The following is a 13,013-nucleotide window of genomic DNA, read 5'->3' on the forward strand; positions in this document are numbered from 1 at the left end:
TTGCTGTAAGAAGGGAGAGAAGGAAAAACAATTAACCCAGGTCCTTCTGACCCAAAGTTATATTGCCTCTGACTGAAGTGACTGAGGGAGGTTTTAGAAGCACCCTGGGGAGGACACTAGGGTCTTCATGATTCTGAGATATCGTTTCCTTCCCTGTAGGTTTCTCTCACTTTTACCCCACTCTTCCCCCAGCTCAACTTCTAACTCAGATGGAAAACAAACAATAGGTCATCATCTGCAACACACTCGGGGCAGTGCCCATTGCTTGCGAAGCCCCCGAAAATTTAGGCACTGGAAGCCAAGAACCTCACGGTTCTGAATCTCAGGGGAGATGTCTCGCGTGAACACCACAAAGGTGTATCCCTTTATTCTTCGTGGCATGCATGAAAGGCCAAAAGAGGGAAAGACATGGTGAAGAAATAAGGTAGCCATGTTTAAGAATCAGCCTAGAGAAAGGAGGAGCCTAGTACTCTCCCTGAGATCTCAGGAATAGAGAACAGGAGGGACGGGGGATTGCAAAAGAGATCCAGACCTGCTTGCAGGTCTCCTTGCCCTCTGCCTACATCTGGCTCCATAAAGTTACAGACTTCACAACTGGGTGAAATCCCTTGCCATTAGAGTACACAATGTTCGCTAGACTCACAAAAACCTTCTTATAAACTGCAAACTTGTCTTTATAATACCAAAAGCTTGTGGTAACTCCATTTAATATCTTCAAGCCATCTTCCTGATTATTTTCTCCAAATTACGCATATTTGGAGTGGAGTCAAACATATTTTTATAATTTACTTTGATGAGACAAACCTAACAGCAAAGTACATTTCATACTTAAAACACACATACAAACACACACAGAACAAATGAAAACTCTTGCTTACTCTCCTTGAAAAATGCCCCCCCCCCAAAAAAATTAGCCTAGTGTTTTTTTTCCCCTATTATTTATCCTAATACTGCCAGTTCTGAAACAAAGCAGTTGGAGGGAGAAATTTAGTAACTTTGATTTGTCCCAAGATACATTTTTTTACACTGAGGTCCTATTCCTGACAGTAAGCACATGTGACCTGTTCTAAAAAAAGGATATTTTCCACTTCTTGCACAACTGGAGCAGATATAAACATCAGCCTGTGCAAACTGCAGTGCAGAACTCAAAGGGAATTAAAAACACACACACATACGTACACTTAAATAAATTCTATAAATAGCAGTACTCAGGAAAAGGAAATCTCTAATAACATACAGAACCAACACTTACAATCCACTTTAATCAAATTTTCCATCTAATCATACCACAAAACTAATTTCCATAATAAGACTTGAACATCTGCCAGTGTGAAGCACCTCGATCTTGTCTATTTTGCTTCAGATTCACGAATCTATAAGTGTCTTAGTTATTGAGGAATATATGAAGAACAAGATGACCATGGTACAGAGAAAAGAAAGAATTATATTACCAACATGTGCTAGGCACTCTGCAAAGCATTTTGTAGATTTTATTTCCATTTTAAAACTTCTACCAACAGTAAGAGAATGGTTCAATTGACCCCATTTCACCGATAAAGAAACTGAAGCTTCTAGAAGCTAAGTGTCTTGAACATATATGTAGCAGTTAAGTGGCAAAGCTGCTGGGCACAGCACTTCAGCATGGTTCCCTCTGAACCTGTCCATGTGCACCCAGTCTCTGCCACCACCAGGTGCTCACAGATCATGAGGAAGGTCTGGGAGTCTGCTTAAACACTTAGCAGACAACAAAAACCCCAGAAATCTATTTTAGGATGTGTCCTCCAAGATGTCTAACATTTTATTTAATGCTGTAGAGAAATATGCTTGGGTATTGCTTGACCTTCAAAGCCAAACTCAAATATCCCTACCTATTCACAAAACTGGCCTCCAATTTCCCTTCATCTATGAAATGCCCATTGCTGATGCCCACCTCCCTGCCCAGATCACACTGTCTTGTATGTTTAGCTGGGTCCATGAGTTCTTTCCTTTACCCACTGGGAATTCTAGAGCACACACAGAATGATGCTACTCTGCATTTCCACTGCTATGCACAGTGCCTTTTACACAGCAGTACAGGCTAGTGACAAGAGCTTGGGGCTAAAGCCAGGGAGTCTCAGGTTGTATCCAGGCCCATCCAGTTGCTATGTCTCAGTTTCTTTCACTGTAAAATAAGAATAATAAAAGTACATACATTCAAGGTTGAAGTGAAAACTAATTGAATTAATACAAGTAAAATATACAGACACAGTCCCGGCAGGTAGTAAGCACTGTGTAATAATTATCAGTTTTAAATATTATAATTAATATCATGGTTGTTTTTATTTATTATTATCATCTCATGCAGGTTTTCCAAAGACTAAGTGCACACACATAAAAATACTTAGAACGGAGGATTCCCTGGATGGCTCAGCAGTTTAGCGCCCGTCTTTGGCCCAGGGCCTGATCGTGGAGTCCCAGGATCGAGTCCCACGTCAGGCTCCCTTCATGGAGACTGCTTCTCCCTCTGCCTGTGTCTCTGCCTCTGTGTGTGTGTGTGTGTGTGTGTGTGTGAATAAATAAATAAATAAAATAAATGAATAAATAAATAGATAATAAATATGAATAAATAAATAAATGAATAAATAAATAAAATCTTTAAAAAAAATACTTAGAACAGGGGCTGGCACAGAGTACATGCTCCATGAATCTTAGTTATGTTTATTGGTGTTAATTTGCACATATAAGGGCTCAGTAGACACATACTGAATATAAGGTTTTATGTATTCACTAAGGTCACAGCTGCTTTTTTTTTTAACTAACATAAATAAATTTTTATGTGTTGAATCAAAAATATAAAATGTGAAAAAGAAATGTATCTGAATACCTCATTAGGTGCTGGTATTCATTAGGAGATTGGTTGTTGTTCAACCAACAACTCTGGCCTTAGGGAAGAAAACCAAAGACAACCAAATGCAAACACCTTCTGGAATGTCAGGACTCACTGCTAAGTAATAAAGAAATAATAACTAATAACCAGAACACTATTTGCTAACATTTTACTGAACCCTTACTATGTGCCTGTCACCCTGCTAATTCTGTTCCACAGTCAACGTCACAGCTAATGTTTTTAATACTCCTATGATGCAGGCTTCCATTAGTCAGATGAGTAAAGTGAAGTTAGGCATTACCCAGCCTGCCCAAGGTCACCCAGCTAGTTAGTGACAGTGATGCCAGAATAATGCTGGCAGTTTCCTGCAGATTGGACAGATAGAAAAATCAAGAAAACTCTCGGAAACCAATAAGAGATTGACAGTTGTGTTCTGCCAAGACTGGATTATCATTTCAGAAAAGAAAGTGTATTTTTTTTTAATCAGAGAAATTTATTTCTCTTTCAAGTAGAAGTTGGAGCTGATAGATTAGACGGATAGCTAGCCATGTTCCACAAATTCATTCAGATGTCCGTGTTCCTTCTACTCTTGTCTTTTCAGTGTTCCCTAGAGTACTGCCCTTGGCTTTATGGTTAAGCAAGATTACCACCATCATGTCTGTGTCCCAGCCTGCAGTAAGAGGGAAATGCAAAGTGGAGAACAAGCAGGTTCAGAAAGGGTATTTTTAGTAAGAAGACTGGAGAGAAAATCTCAGAATAAATACAAGAAGTGGCAGTGGCCTTATACTGCAACATGTGAGTGTGCATGTGTGTGTGACACAACAGTCTTTGTCTTTCTCATTTCACCACAACCTGTGAAAACCTCATACGTCTCTCTATGAATCAGCATTTGGGAACCACCGCTGTATCCTATCTTGCCATAAAAAGCTAAGACTCACTCTCATTCCCATTTCTAATTTGTAGGAAGTTCAACAACAGTTACCTAAAACATAACTAAGATTTTGAGAAGAGAAGAAACTGGAAATAGATTAGGTCAATTCTGAAGTCTATCCAGGAAAAGGGCATGAGCAAGTACAAAGCCACAGAATTTCACACCCAGTAAACTGGACAAAAAAAAAGGACTATAAACCTGAAAGGTGTTACCATGTTTTAAAATTGTTTTCAGGTCCCAAAGACCTAGAGAGTTCCTTCACTGCTAGGAATGCACTGAACAGCTCCACATCTGTTTCCCTGATGTGACTGTACCAACGTGTGAATTCTGGGTTCACCCTTGATATTTGGCACCTTTCCCCTGCCACCTACCACTCAGAGCTCATTCCCAAGAGAACACACAAAGGCTTCAGAAAACCTTGCTGGCAGAACCAAACTGCAAACAATTCTTCATTAGAACCTTTCCTCATAGCATGTGTCTTCCTATAACACAGATTTGCCAGTGAATATGACCAAAAAGGGGTTCACATGATCTAAACCCAGCAGCTTCATATTCCCCAAGGCCAGGGGCCCTGGGTTAGGAATGAAAGAAACTGTCTTTCCCCATGAAACACCTGCACATCTGAGCTTAGCCCAAATGAAGAATACATAAACTTCCCTTTGGAGAGACCTGGTTGGATGCCTATTTTAAGAGGCTACAATGCTGAATGCAAAATCTGAACCGAGTACCCCATCCTAAGTAGAGTCCTAAGGGAGAAAGCAACACCTGTTCAAACAACAAATCATTCCTGTGCCAGGCAATGGTCTAGGCCAACTGTCCTGAAATAGGGCTAACTGTGCCCCTCATGGACATCTGGCAGTGTCTGGAGACATTTCTGGTGGTCACAACTGGGGGTAGGGTGGTCCTGACCTCTAGCAGGCAGAGGCCAGGGATGCTGCTCAACGTGGTGCAATACCCAGGACTGTCCCCACAACAAAGGATTATCCAGCACGAAATGTCATTGCACTGAGGTTGAGAAACTCGGCTCTAGATTCTAGGAACACAACAGTAAACAAGGAACAGACAGAAAGAAATCCCTGCTCCCTTGAAGCTGGCAGTCTCGGTGTGGAGAAACATAAACGTAACATATTAGAAATGACAGTCAGTTATAATATAAATATTATGGAAACAACAGAGCAGGGCGAGGAGAATGAGAGTTTGGAGGTTCAGCAAGTGTACACAGGGAGTCTAGGTAGGCCTGGTGGGAATACTAAACGGGAGACCCGAAGTTGGTGAGGTCATGAGCACTGTGGCTCTCTGGGCAAAGGACGGTCCAGCCAGAGGCACCAGAAAGTACAACATACAAAGGCCCTATGGCAGGGGGTCTGGAGTGTTCTGGGAACAGCGAGGAAACGAGCCCGGCGACAGCAAATGAAGTCAGAGCCGACAGGGAGCTTGACCATGCATATACATAGGCTGCCTTTTGCCAGTTAAAGGATCTCGAGTGCTACTGAAACTAGGAGCCATTGGAGAATTTTAAGCATAAAATGACATGATATGGCACATTTCAACCCACCATTTCTCGGCATCCGCAGTGACAATTCAGGGCCAGATAACTCTCTGTTGAGGGAGCTATCCTGGGCAAGCAGCATCTCCAGCCTCCACTGACTAACAACCAGCACCAACCCCCTTCCACTTGGGCAACCAAAAATATCCCCAGGCATTGTCAAAAGACCACTGGGGGGCAAAATCTGCCCCCCTTGAGAACCGATTTTATCAGAAACATTGTGGCAGTCGCGTAGAAAATCCACCAGAAGGGGTAAGAGTAGAAGGCAAGAGAGCAGTTAAGAGACTACTGCAATAACCCTGGCACAGGCTGGTGAGGACTTGGACCAAAGTGGGAACAGAGGAGTCGCTGAGAGGTGGGCCGACTCTGAACACATTTTCAACTCCAAGAGACAATCCAGAAAATACAACCGATAGACGAAATGGCTACAGCAGTCTTAACCTTTCCGTCTCAGCTTTTTTCCAACCAAAACTTACAAGAAGGGAGGTGCCCTGGCAAAGACTTCAGACAAAAAGCCATGAGGAGGCCCCCAACAACATGTAGCCCTTTTAAAGTCACACAACAGATGCCGATGACAATAAGTTAGACAACTGTGGAAAACAGTATAGGGAAATTTTGCCAACCCCATATATTTATTCACAGATTTTATTTAACTGGTTTATTTCAAAGAGCATGTGTCTGCTCCACAGACAAGTTTTACAACAACTTTTTTAATTTAGCATTCCTCTCCATACCGGTTCTGTCCCGCACCTGTTTCTAGCTTCAACGTGTGAAGCCATTGCTTCCCACGTACCCACATTTTTCCTTACACATGCTAGCTAGCTACCGAGGACGTTCACCCTTGCAAGTAATTTTTTGCCGACTCTGAAAAAGAACAGGCCCAAATCCTTCAACATGAGTTTCATGGCACTCATTTGGGTTTTTCCAGATGGTATTTTCCTCACTCTCTCAAACTCATTTAATGTTATGTATCAGCTCCCATCAAAAATGTTCCAAACAGTCCGGTTAATTCATTTCTTTCAGGACTACACACACACACACACACACACACACACACTCACTCACTCACTCACTCAAACACTCACTCCCTCATTCTGGCCATGTAAGCATTTGCTTATAGAAGCAAAAGCAGAGACTGCTCGGTAAAACACTGGTCCCTTCAGCCGAATGCACATAAAGCCCCAATGAGCATAACCAACAATACCCTTTACACAATATTACTCAAAACCCCCCACCCCCAACACACACAATCTCTGCTCACACACAAAACAGCCATTATGAAGAGAAACCATCAACTAAAGGCTGGTTTGGGGCATCTAACTGCATTTCCTTCCAATCCCCTTCAAGCATCTGCAAAGACACTGCTTCAGCAGCCCAGTCAGTGGCACGCTGTTCCCAGATTTTCTTTCCTGACTTGGATTCAGAGTCTTGACACAGCCCTAAAGGAAACAAACCTGGTTCTGCTCGCCACTAGAGCAAATACGAGCCCCGTGCACCCCAGAAGCAAAGACTGTGCTATACTTTGCTCCTGCTTCACTTGCCCTTCTCTTCCCCACCCCCACCCCCCGCCCCCTGATTTCTGGACCCTCTCGCCCTCTGCCAGCCAGCCAGGCCCATTCACCCAGACGCTGCCCACTGCCAGGAGCAGGCAGGGAAGGTCGCAGATGGGTGCAGAAGCACCGCTGAACCTTCCACTCAGACTTGCATGGTCTTCCACGACTCAGAGGGGATGGACAGAAAACCCTTCTCTACCATCCCAACCTCGAGGGTCCATCTCCCTCTTGGTAAACGCTGGAAGCGCCCGGAGGGGGCCACAGGACAGAGAAAGGGAGATACCCAACCCATTCCGATAGACGAGTGGGCATGGAGGTCGCACGGGAAGTGGGCACTCCAGGGGATGGGGCGCCAAACCAGCGGGCGTCTTCACTTCTCTCCAAAAAGTTTTTGAAGTCCCCAGCATATTAAACACGTGCGGCCGCCAAGCCGGGGACCTGCCGAGCAGGTGTGTCGCCACACCCTCCGGTTCCGAGGCTGTCCTCTCCTCCAGGAAAGGCCTGGATTTGAATGGAGCTCTAGAGCCGCGGGGGTGGAGGGATGCTGGCGCGGGGGGGGGGGGGGAGGAGGGGGGAGTTTCACCTGGACGAGGAGACACGCCCACCTGCGGCCCCCGACGGGACCGCGCTCCCGGGGCCGCCGTCTGCGAGGTGAGGGGCGGGGCTCGCGGAAACGGCACCTGGAGGCGGCCGGGGGCGGGCTTTCCCAGAGGGGCCGACGCCGCACCAACTAATTGCTTCCCTCGGCGTCGCGCCTCCATCCACCCCAAGCACTGCCTCTCCGAGTCCTCAGCCCGCTAGGACCTGCGGAAGAGGGGTGCAGCGGAAAGTCCCTTTACCTCCTTCCCACCCGGCGGGCGGGCGGGCGGGCGTTGGGGTCCCGCGCTGCTGCTGCTGCTGCTGCTGCTGCTCCCGCACCTGCGGGCCGGGGCGCTCCCCAGCCCCCACCTGGTCTCGGCGGCCGCATCCCCAGCGCCCCCAGCCTCCCCGGCCGAGGGACCGCGCGCTCACCTGGGCCGGCCCGGGCAGCCCGCGGCGCCCCCGAAGTGCACTTGGGCGGAGCTCCCCAGAGGCGCACCTGGCGCGCGGGAGCGGCCCCCACCTGCGGGGGGCACCTCGCCCTCTGCCCCCGGGCAAGGACACGGGGTCCTTGTCCCGGAGCCCGGGCGACCGGCCGTCCTCGCCGCAGGCTGCGGGGCGTGGGCCCCCCCAGCCGCCCGCCGCGCCTCCCTCCGCCTGTCATCACCACTCACCTGCTCTTCAGAGGTTGACTTTTGAGTTCGTAATAGGTTTTGGGCTCTTCGTGAAACTCCTCCCCGACTTCGAAATCCGGCACGATCCCCGATTCCGACTGCATGGCTCCCGCTCCCAGTCCTTCCACGGCTGCAAAGTGAGAACAGAGCCCGGGGCGGGGGGCGGAGGGAAGGTGGCGGGGCCTGGGTTCCCCCCCCCGCCCGAGCCGTGCGCCCCCGCGCAGCGCCCAGCTCAGCCCGCTCGCCCGCGCGCGGCCGCCCGCCCCGGCGCGGCGAGTTTACACTCGCACCCGGGCGGGAGGGGCGGGCGGCGGGGCGCTGCCTGGGATCTGTAGTTCGGCCCGGACGGGGCGTGCCCGGCTCGCCGGGGGAGCCGCTCCCGCGGAAACTACAACTCCCAGAAGGCCGGGCGGGGGCAGAGGCAACGTGGTGGACACCGCTATTGCAACTCCTGTTTGGAATCATTGTCAATGTCAGCAGCTCCTCTCCCCTCTTCTCTCCCCACTTGCTTCAAGGGTACAGACTTGGCTATTTAATATTAATAAGAACGGACGCAGCCTTGCTCTCCTACCATCACCTCTACCCCCCGCTCGGACATTTTCGAGGGCACGCCAGGTCCTTAATAAAATAAAATTTAAAAAAAAAAAAAAATATTTTTTTAATTATTTTTTTATTTCATTGTGAAGGGTTTGGGCACTCGAAAGTTTTAGCCTTCAAGCCTGCCTTAAAAATAAAAGGGCTTACTCTCAGCCTGTATGCTCCCCAGCGCTGCTGCGACATACCAGCTTGTCCTCAGATTGGAAGAGAGTGGAGGAATTTGCCTTCACTTTATAATTAAAACATTATTGCAAGAATTCTTCTCATGCATTCCTTTCCTGTAACTCAGTCTGGGCTCTTTACGATCCCATTCATCCAGCTGAGTGGCTCTTTTCCCTTTATCCAATTAGCCACTTTTAATCTAAAGCAGCACTTGAAAGTTTCATTAATTTTAAAAGGCACAGAGTTACGAAACAGCGTCGTCACCGTCCGCCTTTAATTTCACAGTTGGCTGGGAGTAAAAAAAACCAAAAAAAACAAAAAAAAAAAAAACGAGATTTTCCTGATAATTCAGGAGTGAATTTGGGGGATGCATAAGCTGTGCAGGTGTCATCCTCCCGCCTGAGCTTCCTGGCACTCTTTGAGGTAACAGTCATGGCTCAATTCTACTTCCAGACCTTCCCTCTGATTAGTTCCTACTAGTAGGATGTGTTCCTTCTTTTAAAAGTGTCTTGCATCAGGGAGACAGTAGAGAGTTAGAGGGTGGCATTTAAAGTTCTAAGATTCGGAGCTGAAATCCCAAAATCCTTGTCTAAAGGACGGTGTAATCTTTGGCATGTCACTGATTCCTAAAAGGCTCAATTTCTTCATCCGTAACAGAGGAGATTGGCAAACCTGTCTCAGAAGAAGTTGCAAGATCAAACGCAAGGGAAAGTGATCTGTAGCCTATAAAAGTGCTGCTCGGTGGTCATTCTTTTATCTATTGTATCTTGAAGATACTCCTCTCAGACTAACATTTCATCTGTGACTTTGTCCTTTTGGGAGTAGTAAACTAAATGATCGCCCTGGGATAAAACTCTAAGGAGGCTGGGCTAATGATTGGGCATCTCCCAGGATTCCATTGACCCCTCAAAGGCTATCAAGAACTTCATGGTAGAACTGCCGTGTATCACCTCTTTAAAACTGTAATGAATCAGTCCATTGTCACTCATTACATCAAATAGAACCTGTTCGATCAAAGGAACCCAAACCTGAAGGGGGGGAAAAAAACTGTGGAGAAAGCTAAGTGCTCTGAACTTACCTCCAACAAAGTATACCTTCCAGAGAGATCTGTAGAGTACAGAATTCTGAGATGAAATTGCTCTGAAGTATACAAAGATAAACTACTATTTTTTCTCCTACACCTTTTCTCCTGGTCTCATCCTTTTCTGCATTGGGGAAACCTTCTCTTCTATCACATGTGACAGAGTGATCGATTATAGAGTGCCATCTGCCATCCAATGGGAGTGGGTATGTTACTTAATTCTGACCAACAAATGGCTCCTTTTCCTTAGCCACACTGATTGCTTTAGAGATGGATAGAGGACACTAACATGACCAAAATTTCTCCTTTGATCTTTTGTGTAGGGCAACCAGGAAAGACTGATGTGTGGACGTATGGTGCTCAAAGAAAAACAACTTAGAGCTAATTAGTTATGGCTACATAGGAAAGCTGACCAAAACTGAGACAGTGAGATAAGATCAACAATCAGAGAAACAGATATCCTTAGATTTTCCAGAGATATGAACCAAAACTTCTTTTCTTTTTGCTGGAACTATTATGGTTTAGATTTTTGTCACTTGCCACCAAAAGAGCTTTGAGTAATCACCTAAAAACTTTTCACTCCTTTAAATAGACGCTTCCCTATGGACAGCCATACCATTAATCCACGTTATAAAAAGTTGACCACCTGATAGATGGCCCTGTAGCTCTCTTCATTAATGAATTAAATGCTAGTAGTAGATACCTCTTCTTTAAAAAGGCAATAAAAGTATCTTCCTACATTTCAACCAGGGATTGTGTCTATTGAAAGTACAAAAGGAAAAAAAGTACAAAAGATTATAGTAATTGTCACACTTAGTGTATATGTTAATACTTTACTCTTTTGTACATGCTTGTCACACATGTACACACCCCTCATTTGAGCACATAAAAATCCAGCAAGAATAGATGGGCAAGAGTCTTCACTTTAATATGCATCAAACATGCACTAGTTATAGACAGAGCCCTGTGTTAAGTAGCCAGACCACAAGAATGGATGACCTCTTCTCTGCCTTCAAGAGACTCATAGTCCAGGAGTTGGTCAAGGCTTGTAACCCAGTGAGAAACCACACAGAAGGCAGCAAGTACTAAGCAGCAAGTAATTGGTGTATGATTTGTACTTTCATATCCACTTAGCTCAACAACTACTTAAGGAGAAGCTACTCTGTGTCAGCCATATTATGCACTAGATATAGGAAAAATAGCAGTTTTGAGCCATGTGTGGTCCCTGCACTCAGGACATAGATCTTTTAGGAATAGGAGCAAAAATGATTTGATGGAAAAACCGATACGTAAATGCTACAAGTGCCTGTGAAAGGAGCCACCACTAAAGGCAGGGATGGAGATAAAGTGAAGAATTCTTGGAGGAGATGTAACTAAGCTAAATCTTAAAGAAAAATGAAAAACAAAAGAAAAATCTAAGACATAAAACATGAAAACTGAATCTAATCAAGTCCCTAGATCTAACCACCAATTTACAAGGGGGAAAAGGAGAGAGAACATATTAATAATGTCATGAGGATGCAGTCAGACAAACCCAGAAATTGAGAAATTCTACAAGATGTTGAGAAATTCTTCAACAAACAAATAGTATGACATAAAGAGGAAAGAGGAACTGCTATAGATTTTTAAGGATGTAAGAGACTGTCATCTATGTGAATTATATCTAAATTTTAAAAATAAATTGGGAAAAGAGAAATATCACTCAAATACATTGTGTAGACTTTATCTGGAGCCTTATTTAAACAAAACAATTGCCAAAACTCAGAGAACACTAGGAGAGTATGAACATAGACTGGAATTGGATGATATTAAAAATTATTGGCAATTTTATTAAGTATGATACTGACATTGTGCTTATTTTATTTTTGAAGTTCTTATCTGATAGAGACACATATAAAGTATTAATGGGTGAGACGATATGATGTCTGGGAATTGCCATAAAATACCCCACATCCTCTCCTTCTATCCCCCCCCCCATAGAGTGGGGAAAGGAAAGATGAAATGTGAATAAGATGTTGAAACTAGGTAATGTGCTGTGAAAGTTTACTATTCTACTCCCTCTATTTTTGTATATTTGAAATTTTCCATGATAAAAAATAAACAAAAAAGAGAGAAAAAGAGGGAACTGTCAGAATGATTTTTTAAATGGGGTACAATTTCTGATAAAATTAAATTAAAAGGTATGTCATTCAAAAAGAGAGAATGGACATAGGAAGATGTGGATGGAAACAAGGTTGCTCATGGTATGTTTGCAGGAAACAGCCAAGAGCAGTAGGATGTGGCTAATTTCAGCAGAAAGCAATTCATTGGAAGTGGCCTGAGGACTCAAGACTCTCAAGAAAGGCAGCAGGACCTGGCACAGAAGCTGTGTGACCAGCAGCAACTCCAAAATATGAGCCATAGAACTGAGCTAGTGAAGCCACCACCAACACCACCTCCAGGTCATTGGCTAAACATCACAGCTTGCTTCTTTGCCAGTGAACATGGCATGCTGACAATATGCTGCCTCTGGGACCTGCACAGAGCCCCAACCACCCACCACCAGAATGGATTAGCCTGACTCCTGGCTGCTTTGCCTATTTGTTGTCCCGTCCAAGTTCAAGACTTGATGCAATTGGCAGATCTAGGTTTTGTGCCCGAACTCTGACTGTAAGGATATATACCCAAAGCCATTTCCATATCCCTTTCCCTTACTGCTTTAGAGACTTAAAGTAAAAAACTATTTTGCAGTCTCCTTGGGAGCAATCAATTCAGTTATGTAGACAGAAACACATAAAGCTACCCCTCCCCCTTTTAACTTCTGTTTCTCTTATTTGAAGCATTTCTGATGAGCACAGGATTGAACAGTAATAAGGCTATACAGTTACTTCAAAAGAAGGTGAGATAGGCTCAGAGGAAGAACAATGTAAATTTTTTTAATGCTAAGGAAAAGGATGATGGGGAACGGAGAACGAGGTGGTCAACAGGCAAGGCTTCTGCATCACCCCTATAGTGTATGTTCTTCTACATGTGCCAAGGCAGTGG

At 45.0% G+C, this 13,013-nt stretch overlaps 1 protein-coding gene across 8 annotated transcripts in view; it reads right to left on the reverse strand.

Moving 5' to 3' along the window:
* MITF (melanocyte inducing transcription factor) overlaps positions 1-8,405 on the reverse strand; it is a 218,622-nt gene extending 210,217 nt beyond the window's left edge. For 2 of the 8 annotated variants that reach the window (XM_072720472.1, XM_072720469.1), the window contains exon 1: positions 8,150-8,391. In XM_072720472.1, the coding sequence (XP_072576573.1) occupies positions 8,150-8,253 (104 nt within the window). In that variant the 5' untranslated portion in view covers positions 8,254-8,391. Of the gene's footprint in view, positions 1-7,479; positions 7,701-8,149 lie in introns of those variants that run through there. The other 6 variants (XM_072720477.1, XM_072720471.1, XM_072720474.1 and 3 more) reach the window with 6 other exon arrangements.
* Positions 8,406-13,013: the final 4,608 nt, after the last annotated feature.

Source organism: Vulpes vulpes, chromosome 9, assembly GCF_048418805.1.
Source record: "Vulpes vulpes isolate BD-2025 chromosome 9, VulVul3, whole genome shotgun sequence".
Taxonomy (NCBI): Eukaryota; Metazoa; Chordata; class Mammalia; order Carnivora; family Canidae; genus Vulpes; species Vulpes vulpes.